Here is a 17,154-nt window from a genome sequence, read left to right as displayed (position 1 = left end):
AATTCTGAGTATTCTCTCTGTGACCCTATCAACCCCATCCTTTCCCAACTCCACTGTCTTCACACACAGAGGATTTGAAGCGTTTGAGACGTCGAGAAGACGTATATCAAATGCAAGGATTATTATTATTATATTATTATACAGTTTAAAATCCTGGTCCTCACCTTCAAAGCCCCTCCATGGTCTTGCTCCCCTCTATCTTGTGACCTCATAACTCCCTGCCAACCTGTCCACTCTGGCCTACTTCATGTCCCCCGCCTCGCCTGCCCACGATTGGCGGCCGGGCCTTCAGCCATTCTGCACCCACCCTCTGGAACCTCATCCCGCAGTCCCTCCACCTCGCCCCCTCCGTTGCCTCCTTCAAGACCCGTCTCAAGACCCTCCTCTTTGACTGTGCCTTCAGTCACCCTCCTTCCCCCTCTGTGCTCCAACCTCCCCGATTCCAAACCCCAGCTCGGATCCAAAACACTGATTGCCCAGGGCCTTGGGACATCTTCCCAATGTGAAAGGGCGCTGTATAAATGTTGCTTTTGTTGATGAGGCTCAAGTAATAGAATTATTCTTATTGCTATGAATCCAGTTGTTGTTTCACCCAAAATACACAGTCTCATTTTACAGCACTGTATATCCTGCGAAGTGCTTTGAGACATCGCCACAATCCTGAGCACACAACCTCCAACACCATTTACCCTTGCATTTATATAGTGACCTTCACCCCGCACGGCATCTCAGAGGCTTAATCTTTGCATTGGATATAGCGACTTATCACGTCTTCGAGACATCTCAAAGCGCTTCACAGAATATACTGCAAAGTGAATTGACTGTATATTTTGTGGCGCGATACAGCAGCAAATTAAGCACAGCAGTGTCCCACAAATAGTCGTGGATTATTACCCAGGGAAAGTGATCCACCATCAACTAACAAACATGTTCCTACTTACTGCTTGGTTAATTTTTTGTGCGGGGGTGTCAGCCGGGTTCTGACACAGGCGGAAATCCATCACCGTGCTTAAGAGTCTCCAAACCAAGCTGAGATTTCTATGCACCCCACCTGCACATGGAAATCCCAGAGATAGATTGCTGGAATGGAATGTGCACTCTCTCCATGGAGGGATGTATTCTGCTTACCTAATTCCGGAAGGTATTAGGCGCAGGTTGGCAAGAGCCAAGGCTTGGGGAACAGAGATGTGTGGAGTGGAAGGAAACTTGCCTAACCCGGGAATCGAACCCGGGTCCTCTAGCTTGTGAGGTGAGCACTCTAGCCCCTATACTACGGGACTCCAAAACCCCTGGGTGTGGAACACATTGCTGTAGATCTCTGGATAGTGCTGTTTTTAGATCACGATTCTGCAGAGTCCTACAGGTCAGTAACTCATTGATTGAAGGAAGATGAGGGGATGTGCTGTTATATAACAGTCACCTGGGTCCAATATCTCAGATGAGACATTAATATTTATAATATTCCTCCTATAACATTGAATGGGCAATAGACAATAGGACCCATCTGTGCCTGTTCTGGTGGACGTTTCAGGTGGTCTTGAAAGGAGAAGGGAGTTTCTCTCTCCTGGTGTCCTGGCCAACAAACCCCCAGATATAATTGATCATTTGCTTCATGGCTGTTTGAGGGATGTTACTTTGTGCAAATTGGCTCCTGCGTTCACCTACAAAATACACAGTCACTGCAATTTCCCAGTGAAGCTTTTGGAGGCCATTCAACGTTATGTGCTGTGTCCAATAGGGAAAAGCGAGATGAGCTAGGTTTGTTTCCCAGGCAGGGCCAACAATTGGGCAAGTTTCCTTACTTCACACGCCTCTGTTTACCTAGTAGTAAGTAGGAACCCGGTTGTTAGTCGATTGGTGGATTGCATTTCTGCTGATAATAGTCCCCTTAAAAAAATGTGGTCACTCAATCCACGACTGTTTGTGTGACACGGCTGTGCTTCACCCACAAAATATGCAGTCAATTGACTTTACAGTGAATTATTATTATTATTATTAGAATTACAATGCTTTTTATTGAAATTCAGACTTTAAGGGGAACTCCCAACAAACCTTGAAGCCGGAAAGAATGCCATGGGAAAAAAGGGGGTTTTAGCTTTTACGTCATATCTGATTATTTTTACTGAATGAACCTAAAGAGAGGAAGCTCCCTCCGCAGTTAATTATATAGATGTTGTTTTCATAAAAGTCTGGGGGTTTCTGTGAACTCGGTGAGATGTCTGTAGCAATTCTTCTCACTGCGTAATTTACTAACCACAGAGAGGACAGCAGGGGGGAGAGGGGGTGACAGGACTATCCTGATGTCCTGACCAACAATCCCCCAAATAAAATTGGTCACTCAATCCACAACTGTTTGTGGGACATTGCTGTGCGCAATTGGCTGCCGCGTTTTTCCCAAAATATACAGTCAATTCACTTTACAGTATATTCTGTGAAGCGCTTTAAGACAACGCGACGATGCAATAAGGTACTGTATCAAATGCAACGATTATTATTATTATTATCTTTCACACCCAGAAGCTCAGTCACTTCTTCCTGGGATTGTGAACTGGACATTGGGCACCGCCTAGTGATGGCTTCGTGTAATTGCACACTGATATGGCAAATTTGAAATTATCTTGCATTTGATACAGTGCCTTATCACGTCTTCGAGACGTCTCAAAGCACTTCACAGGAAATACTGTAAAGTGAATTGACTGTATATTTTATAGATGAAATGCAGCAGCCAATCGCACACAGCAGTGTCCCACAAACAGTCGTGGAATCGTGGAATGTTTTGCCCTGCCCAGGAATCAAACCCAGATCCTCTCGCTTGCGAATGCTCTAACCACTAAGTTACAGGACTCCACAGTATAACAATTCTTTGTATTTGATACCAATAAGGATTGAAAGAACTTTACAGAGATTTTATTGTCAGTGTAGTGAATGCATATTTTTGTTAGCCGAACGACAGCCAATTTGTTTGAAATAATGTTTTCAACAGGTACACCATCGATGGCTGCAGTTTCAGCCACTACGCCCCGAAACTCTTGAAATACTCTTCCTCTATTCCTCTGTCTTGCCCCTCCTTCCCCAACTTAAGATTATATCTTAAGACCTTCCTCTTGGACCATGCTTGCCATCACCTCCTCCCTCCCTCCAGCTCAGCATCGTGTTCCACCACTGCCAAATGCACTGGGACACACTACCTATGTGGGGTGGGGCTACATAAATGTGAGTTGTTGTTACAGAGAGGACAAGGTGAGAGGATTTTAAAGCTTTTCATTTGTGAAATTGCTGAACAGAGCAAACCAGGTCAGCGGGTCTGAATTCATATCCATGTTAACTCGCTTCACCATGAAGGTGAATCTAAGAACAACCTGAGTTTATATAGTACCTTTCAAGTGGTATAATTTCTCAATAGCGTTTCAGACACCAAGCAAGGCAGAGATGACCATAAGGTGCATTTTAAAAGCAAGATTTAAAGGCAAGCAGAGGGTGAGATGCAGGGATAGAGACTGATACAAGATGGGGGGTTATTTTAGTCAACCAAATCTCTGACAGATGCAGAATCACTGCGCTTCATTGTGCAATACAGACTGAGAGTTCATTGTCGGCCACCTACACATGGAAATTTCCGTGTGTGGAATGGAATGTGCAGTTTCTCTCACTGGAGGGATGCATCCTGCTTACCTACTTCTGGAGTTGTTGCTGTTGTAAGGATTATTGCTTAGTGATTACCTGGATCTCCTTTAGATTCTACAACACGTCATTCATTCTTTTCTGGTCTTGACGCATGCAGGAACAACAAAATCACATTTACACAACACCTTTCATGTCAGAAGGGCGTCCCAAGGCGCTGAACAGTTAAGGATTTGCACCCAAGCTGGCAATTAGAATCGAGTGTAGAGGGGAATGGTACGGTGGTCGAAAGCACGATCAAAGAGGAAAGTCCATCACTGAGCTGAACAATCTCCAACCCAAACTGGGAGGGAGACTGTGATGGAGTAACCAGCTAAAACCATTGAGCACTGTCTGGCAACCTTTCCCACTCCTTGTCCAGCTAGCTAAGTGTGCAGCTGGTTTGAGGCAAGGATCACGTTCCTCCACAGCTTTCCAAGTTCAGTTCTCAGCATTTTCAGAAACACCGAGAACACAGAGTTCCGAGTGTGAGAATCCTGCACGTCAACCGAGCAAAACTCAGGCCTTGATTTTATAGAAAGTATATTTTATTTTGATTATGGAATAAGCAGAAGATTGTGTAAACAAATGTTGAACAGCGCGGCGAGACAATTCAATTATCTTCCAATCCAGTCTCAATGATTTCCCTCCTCATACCTCAGGACTGCAAGACAGAAACACAAAGGTTAGAACAATATATCAACAATGCCCTTTACATAACTTAACATGTAGGAGCAGGAGTAGGCCATTCGGCCCTTCGAGCCTGCCCCGCCATTCAATCATGGTTGATCTTCTAATCTAACTCCAGCTAATAATTACATTCACATATGAACTACATTCACTCCACTTTACAGTATATCCTTTGAGACATGATAAAGCACTCTATCAAATGAAAGGATTATCATTATTATTAGCAGTAAGTAGGAACCCGGTTGTTAATCATTTGACGTATTACTTTTCCGGGCTAATAATCTCTTTTAAAAAAAATTAAAAATCAGTCACTCATTCCACAACTGTTCGTGGGACACTGCTGTTCGCATTTGGCTGCCACATGTTACCCACAAAAAAAGTCAATTGACTTTGAGACGTCTTGTTCTTGTTCGGTGTCTTGTTCGACCCTCAACTGTCTTTTCTTCCCCACATCCAAGCCATGACCCGCTCTGCCTTCCCTCTCCTCCGTAACATCACCCGACTCCGCCACTACCTCACCTCTCAGACCACTGAAACTCTTGTTCATGCCTTCATCACCTCCAGGCTCGACTATGCAAATGCCCTGCTTGTCAGCCTCCACAGGCTGCAGATAATAATCAGGAACTCTGCAGTCTGGGTACTCTCCCGCACCAAACTCCGTGACCCCATCTCCCCCACTCTCACCCGACTCCATTGGCTCCCTATCCTTCAGAGGATCCACTTCAAAATTCTGGTCCTACAAAGCCCTCCATGGCCTCGCCCCACCCTACCTCTGCGACCTCTTAATCCCCTACCAACCCGAACGTTCCCTCCACTCAGCCGGCTCAGGCCTGCTCCACGTTCCCCGACCCACCCACCCCCACCATTGGCAGGAGAGCCTTCAGCCACTCTGCCCCCAAACTCTGGAATTCCATCCCCCAATCACTCTACCTCGCCCCCTCCTTAGCCGCCCTCAAGTCCTGCCTCAAGACCGTCCTCTTCGATCATGCCATTGGCCACACCCCTTCCCCTCCCCTCCCTGATCCCAGCTCGGATCTGAAATGCTTTACACTATCCAGTGCCTTGGGACGTCCTCCTGAAAGGCGCTATAATCTTGTTGCTGTTGTCTCAACGACGTGAGAAGGTACTATATCAAATGTAAGAATTATCATTATTATTACAACCCTATGTGTAAAAAAAATCTTCTAATCCCCAGTCCTACTTTTGAAACAATTTTTAATTCTGTCTCAATAACATCTCTGGTACACGAGTTCAAACCACATGGAATCTCTTTCCCCAGTATTCAAACACGTTCCTCCAGGGCAGCACAGAACCAGGTTCAAATACCTCCCCAGAGATCCTTGCACATGCATAATTGATGGGTCTGCCCCTCAAAGTCCTGCCAATGAGTCAGGCTGGACTGGGCTTCATCAGCACTGCCCTGGATTACTAGAGACTGCCACAGAGGTTGGGCTCAATTCTAATGTTCTGCTGCCAAGCATATCACCTAGCCTCGAGAAGACCCTGCTTACTCCCCCTCCTTCGCCCATCACTTGTTGGTCATTCAAGTCCTCACTAGATGGATGGCAGGTGCAAGGAACACCCGGCGAGCTTCCTGGTGAGCAGTACAAAGCAGCAAAAATTGGTAAAATTAGGGTTTAATGTCTCATCTGAAGGATGGCACCTCTGACAAGGCACCGCTTCTCCCACCCAGCACTGTCCTGGAGCGTCAGACTATTCTGTGAACTCAAAGTCCCCAACATGGGGCTCGAACCCACTACCTTCTGTCTCAGAGGAGAGAGTGCTACCAGCTGAGCCAAACTGACACCTAGGGGTTGACATCATTATACATGATGTGTCATTTGAAGAGATGCACTTGAGAAATGGTAACAGAGATTGAAAAAGCACTGAATAATATTATAATAATCCTTGCATTTGATGTAGCGCAGTATTATGTCGTTGGGACGTATCAACGCGCTTCACAGGATACAGTGTAAAGTGTAGTGACTGTGTATTTTGTGGGCGAAACACGGTAACCATTTGCATATAGCAACATCCACAAAGACCCATGAAGTGAGTGACCAATATTATCTGGAGTATTGTCAGACAGGACACCGGGAGAAAAACTCCCTTTTTTCCAACAGCGCCGCGGGATCCTTAACTTGAACAGCTACAGATGGGACCTCGGTTTAACAACTCATCTGAAGGACGGCACCTCTGACAAAGCAACACATTCCCAGACTATATTATTCCAAGTCCCGACGTGGGGCTTGAACCTAAATCCTTCTGACTCAGAGGTGAGAGTGCTACCCCGTGAGGCAGGCTGACACACTTCAGTTCCCAGGTTTACTCTTTGCTCTATTCTTAAGTGGGGCAACCAATCCTCTGGGATCCAACCAGTCTCCAAACAAATGGAAAATCACTGACAAGAGCTGTACTATCACATGACTTCCCAATTTTTATATGTTGCTTGTCCAGCTAGGATCACTCTACCTGTTAGGGCTTTGGCTTTGTAGGGTTAACAGGAGCTGAGTGGGGTGACTCCCAGCCCCCATTGACCGGTCTGCTCCTCCAGATTCTGCCGATGAACCAACGTGGGCTGTGCTGTCATCAGCAGTGCCCTGGAATACTGTGGACCCTCCTGGCTCAGGAACCTGACTGGAGACCATCACAGAGGGCTGTCTCGATTCCCACATTCCATTACATTCCAAGACGCTACACCTCTTGAAGAGCGCTACATAAATGTATGTTGTTGTTGTTGTTGTTGACAACAGGTTTAACGTCTTATCCAAAGCAATAGACAGGATCGCACAGACGGCACCCACCTCTCATCTCAGCCAATGAAGTTGATGACGACCAGGTGGAGGATGGTGCTGGCGAACAGGAAGTCAGCAAACGCCCGCTCCGGGGAGATGCCGGCAAATTCCCCTTTGTTCTGGGAGTTGATCTGTATCCGCAGGCAAACTGCAGTCAGGATGACACACACCGTTACACACGCGGTTACACAGAGCTTCTCAAGCGCTCACTCACCAATAATAATCCTTGCATTTGATGTAGCGCCTGATCACATCTTCGAGATGTCTCAAAGCACTTGACAGAATATACTGTAAATTGAATTGACTGTGTATTTTGAGTGCGAAACAATTTCACTGATTCCTGTGGCTCCAAACTCCTCAACCTTCCTGCGCTCTCCTCTCATTCTCCGAACTCGTGCGCGACTTAAGCGCCAGTTCGATCCATAGCCTTCCTTTCTACCCTGACCAGGACTGTTTTTTTTCCACCTCCACTACATTGCCTCCCCACCGTCCGTACCTCACACTCACAGCAGCAGAAACCCTTGTCCATGCCTTTGTCACTTCCTGGCTGGACTATTCCAATCCCCTCGTCGCTGGTCTCCCCAGTTCCACCATACACAAAATTCACTAATTCAGACCTCCGCCACCGGCCCAGATACTAACATGCACAAAACTACATACTCCCATTACCCCAGTCCTTGCCCGGCTGCACTGGCTCCCAATTACAGAATGGATTGACTTCAAGTTCCTCTCACTCATTTTCAAATTTATCCCCCACTCCACCGTCTCCGCTCGGCGGCCTCCAGCTTGTCCCTCGTCCCCTCCGCTCTACCATCGGTGGCCGTGCCTTCAGCCACTGTGCCCCGAAACTCTGGAGCTCTCTCCCTCAATCCCTCCACCTTGCCCCCACCCTCCCGACACTCCCTACCTTCAAATCCCATCTAAAGACCTTTATTTTTGACGGTGCTTGCGGTCACCTCCCCTCTCCCTCTCCCCCCGGCTCGGGGTCAAACTCCGCACTGTCAAGCGCTCCAGGAAGATCCCACGTGTGAATTGCACAATATAAATGCAACTTGTTGTTGTAACCCAATCACCAGCAGTTTATATCAGACTCCTGTCAAGACCCTTCCCCCTCCCAAACAATACACACCCCAGCACACACACACTCACACACACTCACACACACACACACAGACAGACACACACACAGACAGAACACACACACACAGACACGCACAGACACACACACACACAGACACACACACACACACAGACACACACACACACAGACACACACACACACAGACACACACACACAGACACACACACACACAGACACACACACACACACTCACACAGACACACACACACACACAGACACACACACACTCACACAGACACACACACACACACAGACACACACACAGACACACACACAGACACACACACAGACACACACACACACAGACACACACACAGACACACACACAGACACACACACAGACACACACACAGACACACACACAGACACTCACACACAGACACACACAGACAGACAGACACACTCACACAGACACACTCACACAGACACACACTCACACAGACACTCACACACACAGACAGACACACACAGACACACACTCACACACACACACACACACACAGACACACTCACACAGACACACACTCACACACACACACACACAGACACACTCACACAGACACACACTCACACACACACACACACAGACACACTCACACAGACACACACTCACACACACACACTCACAGACACACACACACACACAGACACACAGACCCCCCCAGTGCCGGGGTTCGGGTGGAGGGAGTTGGGGCCTCACCCGCCAACACACAGGCGGCCAAACAGGCGCTGAAGCCGGAGAGGAAGGAGTTGAAGGGGAAGGTGCCGAGAAGGCCGCAGTAGAGGAACTGCGCGGCGCCGCTCAGCACCATATACAGCAGGTAACAGTCCAGCAGCTGCAGCCGCAGCGCCGTCCCTCCCGCGTACTCCTGCCACAGGCGCCCGAGCACCGCCCGCACCGAGCCCGCCATTGCTCTCTCTGTGTGTCTGTGTGTCTGTGGCCGGGGGACCCCAGAGCGGCGCACACCCGCCACGTCAACAGCGCCCGCCTCTCCCCTCCGCCGCCCCCGGGAACACACGCTCCCCGCACATTGGTTCCGCCCCTCTCTGCTTATTCATAGAATCATAGATTGTACAGCACAAAAAGAGGCCATTCGGCCCATCGAGTTTGTGCGGCTCTTTGAATAGAGCAATTAATGTCAATCCCACTCCCCAGCCCTTTCCCCATAACCTGCGAACCCGTCCTCCTCAAATACCCGTCCACCGAGTTTTTAAAAAGTAGTTATCGAATCGGCCTCCACCGCCCTTTCAGGCAATGTGTTCCAGATTCGAACAACTCGCTGCGTGAAAACATTTCTTCTCACCTCCTCTCTGCTTCTTTTAGATATTATTTTGAATCTGTGACCTCGAGTCACCGACACACCCACTCTATTATTATTATTATTAACTGCTTCAAATCCATTACAACATTACAACAACAACATGCTGTACTGTCCAGTGCCTTGGGACGTCCTCCCGACATGAAAAGTGCTATACAAATGCAATCGTGTTGTTGTTGTTGTAATGGATTTGAAGCATTTAATAATAATAATATAGAGGGTGTGTCTGGTTTTAAAAATGCGGTGGACGGGTATTTGAGGAGGACGGGTTCGCAGGTTATGGGGAAAGGACTGGGGAGTGGGACTGACATTAATAGCTCTATTCAAAGAGCCGCACAAACTCGATGGGCCGAATGGCCTCTTTTTGTGCTGTACAATTCTATGATTCTATGAATAAGCAGAGAGGAGGGGCGGAACCAATGTGCGGGGAGCGTGTGTTCCCGGGGGCGGCGGAGGGGAGAGGCGGGCGCTGTTGACGTGGCGGGTGTGCGCCGCTCTGGGGTCCCCCGGCCACAGACACACAGACACACAGAGAGAGCAATGGCGGGCTCGGTGCGGGCGGTGCTCGGGCGCCTGTGGCAGGAGTACGCGGGAGGGACGGCGCTGCGGCTGCAGCTGCTGGACTGTTACCTGCTGTATATGGTGCTGAGCGGCGCCGCGCAGTTCCTCTACTGCGGCCTTCTCGGCACCTTCCCCTTCAACTCCTTCCTCTCCGGCTTCAGCGCCTGTTTGGCCGCCTGTGTGTTGGCGGGTGAGGCCCCAACTCCCTCCACCCGAACCCCGGCACTGGGGGGGTCTGTGTGTCTGTGTGTGTGTGTGTGAGTGTCTGTGTGTGTGTGTCTGTCTGTGTGTGTGTGTGAGTGTCTGTGTGTGTGTGTGTGTGTCTGTGTGTGTGAGTGTCTGTGTGAGTGTGTCCTGTCTGTCTGTGTGTGTGTCTGTGTGTGTGTGTGTCTGTGTGAGTGTCTGTGTGTGTGTGTGTGTCTGTGTGTGTGTGTGAGTGTCTGTGTGTGAGTCTGTGTGTCTGTGTGTGAGTGTCTGTGTGTGTGTTGTGTGTCTGTGTGTGTGTCTGTGTGTGTTGAATGGGGGGGTTGGGGTCGGAAAGGGGGAGCATACGTGTGTGTTGTGTGGAGCGTGCGTGGGGGTAGAGTGTGTGTGTGCACGTGAGGGGGGGGGAGTATCCGGGTTCGCGCGGTGGGGGTGCGCGCAGCAGGGGGGGAGTGGTGTGTGTGCAGGCGGGGAGGAGGGGGAGTGTGCAGTGGAGGTTGCGCATGCGTGGTGGTGGGGGGGTGCGATGTGGAGCTGCGCCCATTGGGGATGGGGGTGCTGTGAGCGTGCGCGGGGAGTGTGCGCAGGGGGTAGGTCCGTGGGGGGGGATTGTGAATGTGTGCGCGGGGGGTGAGTGCGCGCAAGGGGTTGGGTGAGTGCACGCGGGGGATTGGTGGGGGAAAGGTTCCTGAGAGGAGACTAATATAACCTGCTAGTTACCGGGTGGGAATGAGTGAGCGCATGAGAAGCTCTGTGTAACCGCGTGTGTAACGGTGTGTGTCGTCCTGACTGCAGTTTGCCTGCGGATACAGATCAACTCCCAGAACAAAGGGGAATTTGCCGGCATCTCCCCGGAGCGGGCGTTTGCTGACTTCCTGTTCGCCAGCACCATCCTCCACCTGGTCGTCATCAACTTCATTGGCTGAGATGAGAGGTGGGTGCCGTCTGTGCGATCCCGTCGGTTTGGACGTGATGTTAAACCAAGATCCCGTCTGTGCCTGTTCAGGTGGATGTCACAGATACTATTGGGAAAGAGAAGGGAGTTTCTCTCTCTCTCCCGGTGTCCTGTCCGATAAGCTCCATAATAAAATTGGTCAATCACTTCATGGCTGTTTGTGGGACACTGCTGTGCGCAAACTGGCTGCCACATTTTGCCCACAAAATACTCAATCACTACACTTTGCAGTAATGATGATTCAGCCCCTAGGTGTCAGCCTGATTTAGGTGGTAGCACTCTGACCTCTGAGACAGAAGGTTGCGGGTTGAAGGTCGAGGACTTTGAGATCACGGTCTCAGCTGACGCTCCAGCGCAGCGTTGGGGGAGTGTGTCACATTATCAGGTGCCGTCCTAAGGATGAAATATTAAACCGAGCTGCTCATAAGAAATAAGGGTATTTCTCCCAACAGTTCCCCTCCCCCCCCAAAAAATGGTAATTCACTTCATGGCTGTTTCGGATGTTGCTGTGAGCAAGTTGGCTACAATGTTCACCCGCAAAAGTTCACAGTCACTCCATATGACGCTGAAATTCTGTGGGAGCGATTTGAGGTTGTGTTGGAAGATGTGTTAAGGTCCTGTACCTGATCCTATACCATTGTATAGTTTGGTGCTCATCCTGCATCTCTGGATCTGAAACCAAATCCAGCAGAGGCAGACAAAATCTGGGTCTTTCCCTTTCTGATAGTTTTTTCTTGTTGTCATATTGCAATTCCACCACCCCATGCTTAAGAGTCTTCAGATGTGGATTTTTTCCTGTGTCTGGGATGGAATGTGCATCCACTCCCCAGAAGTACACATCCTATTTATCTTAACTCCAGAAATAAGATGGATGGCAAGAGCCAAGTCTTGGGGGATCCCCATGAATGTGCACTGGAGTTTTAACCAGTTTAAACCACATAGCTTGCCATTGAGAGCAGTGTCTGGCAAGCTTTCCCGCTGCATGTCCAGCTAGGACCACCCTATCCATTAGGGCTTTAGCTTACAGGTTCCGCAGGAGTCTCCTTCCAGTGCAGCTATAATACCCTTGAGTTCGGTGGACCTGCCTGGCTCAGTACAGCAGTCTGGCTGTTGCAGTGTATTAGACACTATCTTTTCATCACCAGAACTGAGGCTTTCTTTATCCACTTTTTAGACTGAGGGGATGAAAAGGAACATGATGCAGTTGAGTGCACACTGATCCTTTCACCTCCGTGATCTGATCCAGCACCAGACAGTGATTTCCTCCGTTACTGGTGCCCCCAAGCTGATTCTCAGCCTGGTTTTGGACACAGGATCAAACTACTGAGCACTATTCTGGGATTAAGACACACAGACAATGTGATCCAGCCGATGTGAATATTGGACCTGTTACATTGACGGGCATAAGTAGAGACTTCTTCACTGTGCATCTCGCCCCTGATTAGGAGTGCTGCATGAGGTACTGTACAGCTATAACAATAATAATACTTTCATTTGATACAGTGCCTTATCACGTCTTCCGAGACGTCTCAAAGAGCTTCACAGAATATACTGTAAAGTGGATTGACTGTATTTTGTGGGCGGTAGGGGTGGGAGAGAACAGATTTTGGTTGTGTTTGATGCAGTGGGGCGGTGTGACTCTCCCTTCAAATGCTCGTGAATTTCAGGCCTTATTCTTCCCTACCTCTGTGATCTGCTAACTCCAAACTGACCTGCCGTTCCGGTCTGCTCCATGTCTCCCACCCAGCCCGCCCACCATTGGTAGACGGGCCTTCAGCCTCTCTGCCCCACCCTTTGGAACTCCATCTTACATCTCCTTCCCCGCGTTCCCTCCCTTGCCTTTTTTAAGGCCAGTCTCAAGACCTTCTCTTCGAGTGGGCCTTCGGTTATCCTCTTACCCTTGCCCTCCGCCCCTCCTGATTCCAGCCCACACCCAGGCAGGGTGCAAATCCTTGACTGTCCAGCACCAACATGAAAGGCGTGATATAAGTGTAATTGGTTATTGCATCAGAATAACGAAACCGGGTGAGACTCTGAATGATCTCTAACAGTGAGTAAATAACTGCCGTTTCTAACGCCCATGATTTCTCCTCTTGCAGAGTGAATGCTGTGAAGGACTGGGAGGGATTCCACGATGTATCTACTTTTTTTTACACACAATTTGCTGTTTGATTCCACAATGTAAATAAAACACAGATTGATTACACGTTGGTTCTCTTCATTGAAACATGAGGAATGATGTTAACAAACACCCGCCCGCCCTTCACACACACGCAGCTGGGTGTTTGACGCACACAGAAACCTCAAACAGTTCTTTACAGTTCTTGGGGAGCCAGCAGAGGGACTTCCTCTGGCCCATCTGTGATATCCAGGACTCAGCAGTCATAGAGTAGAATGTAACTCCATCCCGCAGTCCCTCCGCCTCACATCCCCCTTACCTCCTTCAAGGGCGGTCTCAATGGCTTCTTCGACGACGACAACAACAAATTACAATTATACAACGCCTCCACCCCTCTTGACTCCAACCCCCAGCTAGGGATTTGGGACGTCCTCCCAATGTGAAAGGCGCTGTATAATACAATTTGATGTAGAGACTGCAGGGAAGGAGGGCTCCAGCCTACACTGACCTGTCACTGAGTACCCTGAACCCTGACTGACACACAGACACAGGATGTTACAGCACATCATATTTGTCTTAAATGTTCAGAAATGTCAGCTCGCACTAGTCGTAATGCAGAAACCACTCCGCTCCTGTTAGCCCTGCGTGCCAGAGCTTTCCTCCGGCTCCGGTCTACTCCACGTACCCCGCCCCAATCGCCCTACCATTGGTGGTCGGGCCTTCAGCCTCTCAGCCCCGAGGCTCTGGAACTCTATCCCCCAGTGCCTTCGCCGCTTCCTCCCTCTCCTCCTTCAAGGCCGGTCTCAAAACCTTTCTCTTTGACCGAGCCTTCAGCTCCTCTCGACTCTCTTCCCCCTTCTCGCTCCCTCCCGTCCCTCCCTCACCCTGACCATTTCCCCCCTCCTCGCTCCCTCCCTCACCCTGACCATTTCCCCCCTGCTCGGGTCATGACCCAACTGTGCAGCGCCTTGGGACGTCCTCCTGACGTGTAAGGCGCTTTATAAATGGAATCTTGTTGTTGTTGTTGTTATTGGGAGGCTGGTCCTAGCTGGACAAGTAGCAGGAAAGCTTGCCAGACAGTGCTCTCAATGACAAGCTATGGGGTTTTAGCTGGTTAAATTCCAGCCGTTATCCCAACACACTCTGGGGATACTGTAGCCTTCCAGGAGGTTAACTACTCAAGGACACTCATCATTTCCCTTTGTGCACATCAATATATTTTAACGCCATTGATCCTGCTTTTAAGCCATGACATTACTGCTACATTAGGCCCCAGTCGGATTGGTTCAAGAGCTGAAGTCAAGTCCTCAGGCCTGGGGTTTGTAACTCACCCAAGAGATCAGTGTCAGCCTGGCTCTGGTAGCTCTTGCCTCTGAGTCAGAAGGTTATGGGGCCAAACTCCACGTCGGGACTTGGAATCGCATCATCTAGGCTGACGCTCAAATATAGTGCTGTGGGGAGCACTCCCTCGTCAGATGCTGTCCTTCGGATGAGACGTTAAAACCCGTCTGTGCCTGTTCAGGTGGATGTTAATGGTAAATCCCGCAATACTACTTGAGATGGGAGATTCTCTCTTCCTGACCAACAATCTCCCAAATAAAATTGGGTCACTCACTCCATGGCTCACTGTGGGACATTGCTGCACGCAACTGGCTGCCACGTTTCACCCACCACAAAATACACAGTCACCCCACTTTACAGTATATTCTGTGAAGCACTTCGAGACATTTCAATAACATAATAAGGTGTTGTATCAAATGCAAGGATGATGAATATATCACTGTTGCCCTTCCTCACTGTTTGGCAGTGACGCTCTCCTTATTCCTGGCAGCCGCTGAAATGAAGACAAGGTGCGACTGAAGGAAAGCAGTGAGAATCACAAAATATACTGTAAAGACTGTATATTTTGTGGGTGAAACGCAGCAGCCAATTGCACACCGCAATGTCCCACAAACAGTCATGAAGTGAGTGACCAAATTTATTCAGGGAATTGTTGGCCAGGACACCGGGAAAGAGATAGTGGTCTTCTTTTTCAAATAGCGCCAAGTGATCTTTAATATCCACCTGAACGGGCACAGACAGTACCTCGGTTTAACATCTAATCCAAAGGATGTTACTTCCAACAATGCAACGCTCCCCCCAGCACTGCACTGCAGGGTCAGTTTACACTTGATTCCAAGTCCCAACGTCGGGGCTTGAACCCACAACCTTCTGACTCGGAGGCGAGAGCGCTATCACTGAGCCAGGATGACACGATCATTGCATAATTAAACTCGGAGACCCTTACTGCTGAGCAATGGCTCAGTTCTGTTACCGTTTGAATTTCAGCCACCCGCTCGGTTAGTCATGGTTTAAGCGCTCTGAGACGCTACCCTGCATGGAGGGTGCTATGTAAATGCGAGTTATTGTTGTTGTTGTCTGCCGCACACCCATCACAGACAAATGGTGTCACACACAAATTGCCTCCAAACAGTGGGGGGAAAACGAAAGGACAAATGATAGTATATCCGCTCGGATTTAGGTGTCTGTGATACACCAGACAGATTAGTGTCAGACTTGATCCCAGCAGCTCAGCCTGACTGACGTGTGTATGTGAGAGTAGAATAGACATGTGGGGAGGAAGCTAGACAGCATCTCCTCACTACTAGGTTAAGTGAGCATTGGCCTGGCACTAACACAGCAAACTTTACAATGAATATGAAGCCCGGGGTGTCCTAATCTAATTGTGGAGGTGTGTGGGGTGGTGGTGGTGGGGTGGGGAGGGGGGGTTGTGTTGGGATTAGATGCTGTGGTTTACTTACTTTCGAGTACTTACTTTTCATGGAGATGATGGGGGGTGGGGTGTGGAGAGATGTAGCTGTAATCTGTGTGGTCGGGGTTTAGGGGTACAGAAATCAGGTTAAACTGACTGCCTTCATACTTCTTGGGGGCTAAACTTAAATTCAAGAGTTGGAAAATAATAACAATAAACCTTGCACTCACTACTGTCCTGTAGCTCAGTGGTTAGAGCACTCGCTTTGCAAGTGAGAGATCTGAGTTCAATTCCAGGCAGAGGGCGAAACCTTGGGCAAGTTTCCTTACTCCACACAGAGCCTAATAATAATCCCTCCAAAACAAAACCAAAACAATAATTAAATTGGTCATTTTCAATCTACGACTGTTTGTGGGACATTGCTGTGCGCAATTGGCTGCCGCGTTCGCCCACAAATATACAGTCAATTCACTTTACAGTGTGTTCTGTGAAGCGCTTTGGGACGTCCTCCTGACGTGAAAAGCGCTATATCAAATGCAAGGATTATTATTATTATTATTATTATTATTATTACAGCACCTGATCACGTCAATGAGATGCCTTAAAGCGCTTCACAGAATATGCTGTAAATTGAATTGACTGTGTATATTGTGGCCGAAACCAGCAGCCAATTGCACACCGCAGTGTCCCACAAACAGTCATGGGTTGAGTGAGCAAATTGTTGTTTTTGGGTGGGTGGGGGAAGGATTATTACCCCCGAAAAGTGATCCGCCAATCGACTAACAACTGGGTTCCTACTTACTGCTCGGTAAACAGAGGCATGAGTGTGGAGTAAGGAAACTTGCCCAAGGTTTCGACCTGCCTGAGAATCGAACCCAGGTCCTCTTGCTAGCAAGGCGAGCCACTAACCACTATGCTACAGGACTCAAAGACAGGAGGATCAGCAGGTTTGGGGTCG

At 49.0% G+C, this 17,154-nt stretch overlaps 2 protein-coding genes across 3 annotated transcripts; one reads left to right on the top strand and one right to left on the bottom strand.

Moving 5' to 3' along the window:
* Positions 1-4,196: 4,196 nt before the first annotated feature.
* On the bottom strand, positions 4,197-9,207 carry LOC103186440 (dolichyl-diphosphooligosaccharide--protein glycosyltransferase subunit DAD1-like). The gene is given in 3 exon segments (NM_001292130.1): positions 4,197-4,324; positions 7,155-7,293; positions 8,987-9,207. Coding segments are annotated over 2 exon segments (342 nt in total). The 5' UTR covers positions 9,198-9,207; the 3' UTR covers positions 4,197-4,324; positions 7,155-7,162.
* Positions 9,208-10,063: 856 nt separating this feature from the next.
* Positions 10,064-13,531, top strand: LOC103186441 (dolichyl-diphosphooligosaccharide--protein glycosyltransferase subunit DAD1-like). 2 transcript variants are annotated; one of them, XR_488753.2, is made up of 4 exons: positions 10,064-10,356; positions 11,166-11,304; positions 12,500-12,784; positions 13,425-13,531. XR_488753.2 is itself a non-coding variant. In XM_007905482.2 (3 exons), exons 1-2 carry the CDS (start codon positions 10,146-10,148, stop codon positions 11,294-11,296), a joined length of 342 nt encoding a protein of 113 aa, XP_007903673.1. In that variant the 5' UTR covers positions 10,065-10,145; the 3' UTR covers positions 11,297-11,304; positions 13,425-13,531. The 2 variants fall into 2 exon arrangements, 1 of the variants encoding a protein (XP_007903673.1); XM_007905482.2 differs by lacking the exon at positions 12,500-12,784 and having other exon boundaries at positions 10,065-10,356.
* The last annotated feature ends 3,623 nt before the right edge of the window (positions 13,532-17,154 follow it).

The sequence above is a fragment of the Callorhinchus milii genome, unplaced genomic scaffold, assembly GCF_018977255.1.
Source record: "Callorhinchus milii isolate IMCB2004 unplaced genomic scaffold, IMCB_Cmil_1.0 Scaffold3, whole genome shotgun sequence".
NCBI lineage: Eukaryota > Metazoa > Chordata > Chondrichthyes > Chimaeriformes > Callorhinchidae > Callorhinchus > Callorhinchus milii.
Note: the sequence above shows the minus strand (reverse complement) of the source record. Positions and strands in the feature narration are given on the sequence as shown.